This window comes from Pezoporus wallicus, unplaced genomic scaffold (genome assembly GCF_028554395.1).
Source record: "Pezoporus wallicus isolate ANWC-B61680 ecotype Strahan unplaced genomic scaffold, APGP_CSIRO_Pwel_v1 contig_7835, whole genome shotgun sequence".
Classification (NCBI taxonomy): domain Eukaryota; kingdom Metazoa; phylum Chordata; class Aves; order Psittaciformes; family Psittacidae; genus Pezoporus; species Pezoporus wallicus.
The window spans coordinates 1,254-9,132 of record NW_026636866.1 but is presented as its reverse complement, the minus strand read 5'-3'; the positions used below and the strand labels follow the sequence as shown (position 1 = coordinate 9,132).

General features: G+C 49.8%; 1 protein-coding gene across 1 annotated transcript; it reads right to left on the bottom strand.

The window, feature by feature from the left end:
- Window positions 1-1,024: 1,024 nt before the first annotated feature.
- Window positions 1,025-7,422, bottom strand: IRF8 (interferon regulatory factor 8). The gene is made up of 8 exons (XM_057401883.1): window positions 7,211-7,422; window positions 6,036-6,219; window positions 4,909-4,997; window positions 4,337-4,448; window positions 3,968-4,015; window positions 2,904-3,287; window positions 2,470-2,585; window positions 1,025-1,388 (listed from the first exon to the last, which is right to left on the bottom strand). Exons 1-8 carry the CDS (start codon window positions 7,382-7,384, stop codon window positions 1,212-1,214), a joined length of 1,284 nt encoding a protein of 427 aa, XP_057257866.1. The 5' UTR covers window positions 7,385-7,422; the 3' UTR covers window positions 1,025-1,211.
- Between the last annotated feature and the right edge of the window lie 457 nt (window positions 7,423-7,879).

Below are 7,879 nucleotides of genomic sequence, written 5' to 3'. Positions count from 1 at the left end.
CTTCACACCCCCTAGAATTAAGGCTCTACAAATGACACCCTTTTCTTCCTCCATTGCATTACAGCATTTTGGCTCCATCCCAGAGATGGAGCGAGAGGGAGGTGACAGCAGCTTAACACAGACCCCACTGCAGTGAAGACCAGGGCAGGAGCAAGTTGGAGATACCAGACTCCCATCAGGTTTGAGCTCCCACTCGTCACAACCAAGAACCACATTGCAAGAGAAATACAAAACATAGCACTTTAATTGAAAGGGGGATAAAAAAATACAAAAGAGTCAATAAACCTCAGGCATAAAATAAATAGGCAGCTTAGTAGCACGCACACATGTGCAGTCCTGGTTTGTGTCAGCTGCATGAACATGCTTTCTGTCAACCCACAAAGCATGTTAATGAGGATTTACACATGGATGCCACTGCCTGGTCATAGTTGGGAGAGACCAACACATGCGTTTGGGAGGGTGAAGTTAAACTATTCAACTACGCTGTGATCTTGAAAATAAAAGATATTTAATATTTATATAAACTCTGTCTCTGGTTAGGAAAAATTAAGATTTCTAAACTCTTATATTCAACATTCACATATATAATCTGTGCATTTCCAAATTTCAAAACACTTCAGTATTACATATAGCAAAACTAGAGGGATTTGAGACTGCCCTGCTTGGAAGGCATACCCTGGCTTCCATCAGCAGGAGTCTTTGGGGGGGGGAAGCTGATTTACAGAAAGAATTTCCTATATTGGAGCATCTTAATTTCCTATATTGGAGCCTTCTGAAGAGTTATCCCCTAATAAATTTCCTATATTGGAGCCTTCTGAAGAGTTATCCCCTAATAAATTGCTACTCTCAGAAAGCCCTGAGCTGCAAACCACTAGAGCAGGGCGTTATAGCTGTTGAGCTTTGGATCTGCTTGACTGGCCATGAACAAAGACAACACAAAGCCAGACACTCCCTCCTCCCTCTGCCATTAGCTACAGACAATGGGACTACCCTACTGGGTACAAGTCATTTCTATCAGCGAAGGTCATGTTGGCAGGATGGATGCTGAGCACCCAACCTACAGCAATTTTTACTGTTGTATCTATAGACTCTGGACTGGAAACAGCAGACAACAAAAGCCAACTTTCCAGAAAGGGAATTCAGGCACTAAGAGGACCAAACTGGGTCTAGATCACCCCAAACCACCACGCTATCACTGCAGAGAAGGAGGCTCAGACAGCAATCTGCTGGTTTTCCCTGAAGAGCGGCCACTGGTGCGTTGCACAGATGTCCTGGAAGATCCTGTACACTTGGTCATGCTGCGTCTCATCAGCTATGGGGAGCATGGGGCTGCTGCTGCAGGTCTTCCCAGCCTCCTCCACCACCTGCCTGACACACAGCTGCTCCACCTGCACAGGAAGAAGTCATGAAGACTACAAAAAGAGTCATGGAGACACTGAATGAAGAGGAACCTCTTTGGGCATCTCCCACTGATGGCATCCACCCGCATCAATCCAAGCAGTAGGGAAAAGGGTGGGAGAGACACAGCAGAGCCATTGTGCCACCAGACATGGGTGGCCAGGTCCAGCCAGGCTAACAGGTCCAACTGCCCAAGCCACCTTGGCACAAATACCTCTAGAACAGCAACTCCTCTCCCAGCAGAGCTACAGGGAGGTAGGAGACAGCACATGGAAAGCGCTGGTGCAGACACACAAAGCAAAGGGGGTGACCAGGGCAGAAAGATGTGCAGGAGGCAAAGGACCAGTCTCTGAACATGTGAAATCAGGACCTCACAGACTTGGTGGGTCTGTTTGCTCAAGGGCAGATGCAGCTCCCTCCCTGTGTCCTCCTGCCATATCCCTGCTTCCACAGCCTAGTTAGCCCAAGGGGGTCTCACACTGGGTGCAGGCTTCAGAAACACCCTGGTTATTGCCCTAAGGCTTTGAGATCCCAGAATTGTTCCAGCTCCTCCAGGGAGGATTATCTGGCCAGAGCCATGGGGACTGCACCTCTCATCCCATCTCCTCCTTCACCCTCCTGAAGGTTTCCCAACCCCACTGCTGTCCACCATGGTTGTTCACCACATTTATTGGCTGTTCAGCTTGAAGCTTTCACTTAACCATTCCAGGGATTTATTCCACCATTTCCTAAATGGAAGGGCACTGGTCCCAGTGTCAAAAGGCACAAATAGAAGGAAGAGAACAGATTTCTAGGACTTTAAAGAAAGCTTTTTCCATTTGAGAGCTTTTTTTGCAAACGTGATCTACCCAGATCAAGCAGTCTCTGACAAGCAACAGCCTAAAGCACCTCTCAGGAGGCTGTGGATAAGCAGATACCCATGCCATGCCACCCCATCAATTCAGGCACCCAAATGACCACGGTTCTGGGGGATGAAGCTAGAGCCCTACTTGAGAGGGGAAAAAAAAGGGAATATGGTCCAGACAAGGTGGGAAATCCAGCATCACTGCTCCAAAGGGCAGCCCTCCATACCTGCACAAGGATGAGCTTACACCGCAGTGGCACTGCATCTGGGAACTCCTCTCCGAAGCACAGCATGACTCTGCTCTCTGGGAAGCGGCCCTCGTTGTTGTAATACTGCTGCAGCTCTGCAAGGAGAGAACAGTTGGAAGCTGCCTGCCAGCCTTTGCTATGTGGGTCTGGGACCAAGCACCCTGCCATAAAGGAAAGCTGTGGGCTCAAGAGAAGCTGCTTTGTTGTGCAAAGCCTCCAATTGGGATGCATTCGCCAAGTGATGCAAAACATCAGGTTATTCCTCCCGAGATCTGGTAGCATCAGCTACTCATGCAGAACACTTGGGTAACCCATCAGTGACGGGCAGGGACGACTTCAAAGTGCTCTAAGGCAAAAGGGCTCTACCCTTCCAACCCCACCGAGGGGATAAAGATGGGAATGCTCCTACAAACCTCTAAAGAACATGCTGGTATCAAATATCTTCACCACCTCATCCCGGTCCAGCTTGTTGGGCCTGTCCTTGTAGACCATGGTGTTCCCACTCCAGAAGACCCTGCCCTGGCAGAGCCTCTTGATGAAGATGCCCTTCTTGTTGCTCTGCAGCAGGACCCCCTTCTCCAAGTGCCCAAAGAGCTTCTTGGTGATCTGCTTCTGGCGGTCATTCTGGATGGCATCAGCAGAGGGGAACCGCACGTGCTCCAGGCCATCCGGGGCATAGAGCTTCTCCCCATGGCTGGAGGGCTGGCTGAGCGAGAGCCGGCAGCCCTCGCTGCACGTGGTGATGCGCCCCACCAGCCTCCCGCTGTAGAAGAAGCTGATCACCATTGGGGAATAGCCTGGGGAATGATGGGGATGGGAAACACCATCAGTGGAAGACAAACCCTGCCTGCTCTTCACTGCAATGCACAAACCCTGCGAGAGCAGCACAATTTCAGGGGAGAGAGTCTCACTTGATGGAGAAGATCTCCATCATGGAATCAACCAGGCTGGAAAAGACCTTTAAGATCAAGTCCAACCGTTCCCCAGCACTGCCAAGGCCACCACTAACCCATGGCACTGAGGGCTTCGGCTACATGGTTTGGGAACACTTCCAGGGACAGCGATTCCATCACTTCTCTGGGAAGCCTGTTCCGATCCTGATGACCTTGTTAGAGGACTTCTCCATCACCCAGGCTGGTAGCAGTGCTGATCAAGCAAGAGCTCCTGATACCAAACCCCTTCCTCTTGCCTTTGCTTCACACTTCCCTTACTGTGGGCAGATCTCTCCACGCCAAAGACATGGTTGATCCCAGGGCAACTCCCCGTGCCAGCGCCATGGCCACAGGACACAAAACAGGATGTGACCCTACTCTGCATGCAAAGCCTGTGCATACTCAGGAGGGTGCAGCACCCCCAAAGCAAAGCCTCCCCCAAAAACGCAGGGAGCAGTCAACTTCTGCCACAACACACATGAGGCCGAACTCCAAAGAGGCATCTGATGGCCACAGTCTAGAGCCAGGCTGAGGACCTGCCTTACCTGAATGATGCTGCTCATAGCTGGAGTATCCATTCATCAGTGGTAATGCTGTGGGTAAAGAGAAAGCCAAACTAAGCCTACATGCCCAGCTCCCAAATCCCAGTACCCTTCTCTCCCCCAGCCTCCTGGTTTTCTGTGCCAGGCACATCAGACTTCCCAGCTCCCACACAGGAGACACCAATAAACACTTCCAGGTAGACTTAATCTTGTGCAGTACCTGATTGATTGCCTGGTACCAAGCACAGTGCTCTTAATTAGTACTTTAAGCATTAATAAGAAAGATAAAATACAACCATTGTCCATTACACATCATCTCCTGCCTCAGCCATAAATCTCAGTCCCATCAGACATCATATAACAGCTACTTACCAGGGCTGGGCTGCTGCATCCACCAGTCAGGTATTGGGGGGTTTCTGCAGGTCTCCTGGGGTGGTGAGGGGCTTCTCTTGATGACTCCCAGGTATTCATCTACACAGGGGGACTGTGAGACAGCAGGCACTGAGATCAGAGCAGCTTCAATACCTCAGGCAGCCACTGACCTACACTGAAACACTTGCAGTGCTCAGAGAGGGTCCAAATGGCAACGCCAAGAGGATGCCAACAAATTTGGTTAGAAATATCAAGTTTGGCCTTCCCAAGGCTGTACACTCAAATAACACCCTCCAGGGCTACTGAGCAGAAGCAGCCCAATGCAACATGGCCAAGAATGGGATCAGAGTGCCAAATCAGCCTCCATCCCCCATCAAAGGTCTCACTGGCCCAGATGCAAATAAAGCACGAGGTGCTCATCACAACCATGTGCTGCCTCACATGAATGAGCTGCAATACCCAGTGCTGCTCTCCCCAGTGCTCGGCAGCCTGAACTTTAGGAAGGCAACAAACACTATTAGGCCATTGGACACAAGCCCACCTCCAGCAAGTGACCCACAGTGAAGGCTTACCTCTTTCATGAGATCATCGATTGCAGAGGAATTGCAGTCCATCTCCCTGACATCATTCAGGCTGCTCCCATTGACAATGCCTGCTTTGCCTGGAATGGGAGGCTAGGATGCAGTGAGGACACACACACACACCCCCCACACGCAGCTACAGCTTGTGTCACCACTGGGCTTCAGAAACCCTTCACCCCATAGAAGTTATGAAACTGAGAACCACAGGACAGCAGAGCCACATAACAGCACCTCAGGGAGCTCACAGCCCATTCCAGAGCTGCGTTTGCAAAACCCAGCTTGCAGCTCATTGCCCCATTGCACAGTGACCAACAGCGAGGCAAATCGAGTCTGGCCAGCAGCAGAGACAGAGCTAGAGCAGAAGAGAGGGATGGGGTTTTTCTGAGCACCCCAGAGACTGGGCCTGCTGCTTCTCCTTTTTGAACCAAACACAGTCATGCTGCTGGTAGGAACCTGCAGTGCCATTTGCATAGCAGCAGCACGTCCCCCATGTGAATGTGGCTGAAGGGGACTGACAGGCTAAAGGCAGATTTCCTGACAGCAACACTTCTTAAGTATTTTACACTTAAAAGGAAAAGCACACACACACCCACAACCACAACGAGATATACTTAGTGTGACCTGTGCTGCACCAGACAGCACAGCAGCAACTGCTCTCTGCTGCTAATCACTGCTGCCAAGAGAAGGGATTTACTGCAGCTCCTGGACATCCACCTAGGGCAGGCATTGGGAAGACAAAAGGATGGGGCTCAAGTACCCTCATCAAGGGGGTGATGACGTTGGATTTGCCTCTGCACCATCTTTACCGGATGGATGCTCACAGCAGTGGGGTTGAACTAGATGATCCTAAGGTCCTTTCCAACCCTAACTATTTATGATTCTGTGATGCTGCAGTTATCCCTGATTTCCTAAGCAGCTGTTTAGGGGGATAGAAAAAAGCCTGCCCTTCCTTGCTACCACAGTGACACAGGGGACATGTGCAAAGCAGGACCAGCAAAGCACAAGAGCAGAGACTGGCCAAGAAGAAGCAGATGGCTCAGATATAGATCAGCAGCAGGAGTCTGTGTGAGTGCTGCTCACAGCACCAACGAGGGTCAGTCATTTATCAGGGCACTCACTTTTCTGTTCCTCCTCTGGCACGATCCTGTAGACCTTGTAGGGCTCAGAGATGTCGAGCTGGGACCTGTCTGTCACCTCCTCAAAGTCAGGGCTCTTGTTCAAAGCGCAGCGCAGCCGTGTCTTCCACGTAGCCGGTTCCGCTTTGTCACCTTCTTTGAACTTGCCTTTGAAAACAGCCCAGGCCTAAAACAAAGCAACCACCACCACAGAATAACCCTCCATGCGAGCTCCTAGACTGCAGACACGTGCACACACAGGGACAAGCATCTGGGTGCGGAGCAGCACCACCTGCCCCAGTGATGCTCACAGGTGCGCAAAGGGCTGCAGCACCCAGGCTTTAGATAGCAGAAGTCAAGATCATCAAATGTGGCCTCATCTCAAACCTACAGGTCAGGAGATGCTGGGGATTTGAGGAATCACTGTGGAAGTAGTGATAACACTGATAAGACCTCAGTTAAAATCAAAATAAACCTAATTTTCCAGCTTCTGGCTAATAAAAGAGAGCTGCTTTCTTTGTAAGATCAGAACATGCTCTTGGTGGGAGAATACATTTTATCATTGAAAGGAGATTGAAAAATTGGGGTTTTTCTACACATATTTACTTTTAATACATATTTCTATATTTTCAAATAGCTGAATTCAATGCCATTCTCATAACTCAGTGCTCCTGAACCAACCACTAACTAGTGGTCACTGCCTTGAAAGTGAACTTGCTCACCAGTACAGATATTTGGAAGTGGGGGCAGAGGAAGGCAATTCCTGACCTTTTTGGTTCAGGATGGAATTTTCCAGTTTTTCCCCAAAAGTGGAAATACCCCCCTCCACCTTCAGTGACATCCAAGACTTCCTTCCCTCCTGCAAAGTCCTTTTTGTAAATCCAGCCTTTTATCAGTAATAGCCTGGTAAGAAGTTTAGAGCAGGTTAAAAGGAGCACATCCAGCTCCTCCTCATGTCAAACCTAAAAGTGGTACCAACATTTGGCAAAATGTAATAGATACCCCCAAAAAGAACCTGGGAGACCAATTGTGGGGTGAAGCATCTCTTCCAAAGGTTAGATATGCAAAAGCTATAGACAGCATGGACATCTTGCACCAGCAGCACTATCAGCATGGGGAAGAACAGCACTATAGAGGTCAGGAACTGTTGATAAAACACATTAACCATCTGGCCTTACCTTGAAAATAGAAGCATCTACCTCCTGGTTGTAGTCCTGCTTCCCAGCATGTTTCCATGGGATGCGGAACATGGTTTTCTCCTCATTCTCCCAGATAAGCCCAGGATAGAGCTCGCTGTCGATCTGCTCAATGAGCCACTGCCGCAGCCGCCGGCCGCCGTTGCGGTCGCACATCCTGCATGGAATGAGAGATCCAAGCCCCGTTAGCTCCCCCAGGATTGTCCCAGCACAGCTGGGGTACAAGGGATTGTGTTGTGCTCGTGTCCCATGTCTGCACAATAAAACATCCCCCTGCTTCTTTCATAATGAAAGAAAAAAAATCAAGGCAATTTACTCTTGAGTTATTACATCTTCCTCCCACTCTATAATCAAAGCTCTGCTCACAAAAACAGGGTGATGGTGCTCTCCTGCAGCAATAAAAGGAGTAAGTTACATAGGAAGCAGATGGGAAGGGTCTAAAGCACCCGTTTCTGCTGTCAGCTGAGCAAGTGACTCTGGGCAGGTCATCCCAGGGCAGCCACCCATTAGCATCTGCAGGAGACAGGGATGGGGCCACACTACCGACCCTCTCCAACAGAGGATGGATGCCAAAATGCGGGATGAAGTCACACCCCTATTGTTGGGGACCTCTGGTCATTTTGAGCCAAAATCACTGAGTAACTTCATGGA

Bases quoted from the DNA above. Each gene is read 5' to 3' on its own strand.
- IRF8 (XM_057401883.1), bottom strand. From the start codon at position 7,384: ATGTGCGACCGCAACGGCGGCCGGCGGCTGCGGCAGTGGCTCATTGAG. The intron at 6,220-7,210 runs GTAAGGCCAGAT...GCTTTGTTTTAG, and splicing joins TAGATGCTTCTATTTTCAAG to GCCTGGGCTGTTTTCAAAGG. The intron at 4,449-4,908 runs GTAAGCCTTCAC...GCTGTCTCACAG, and splicing joins TCGATGATCTCATGAAAGAG to TCCCCCTGTGTAGATGAATA.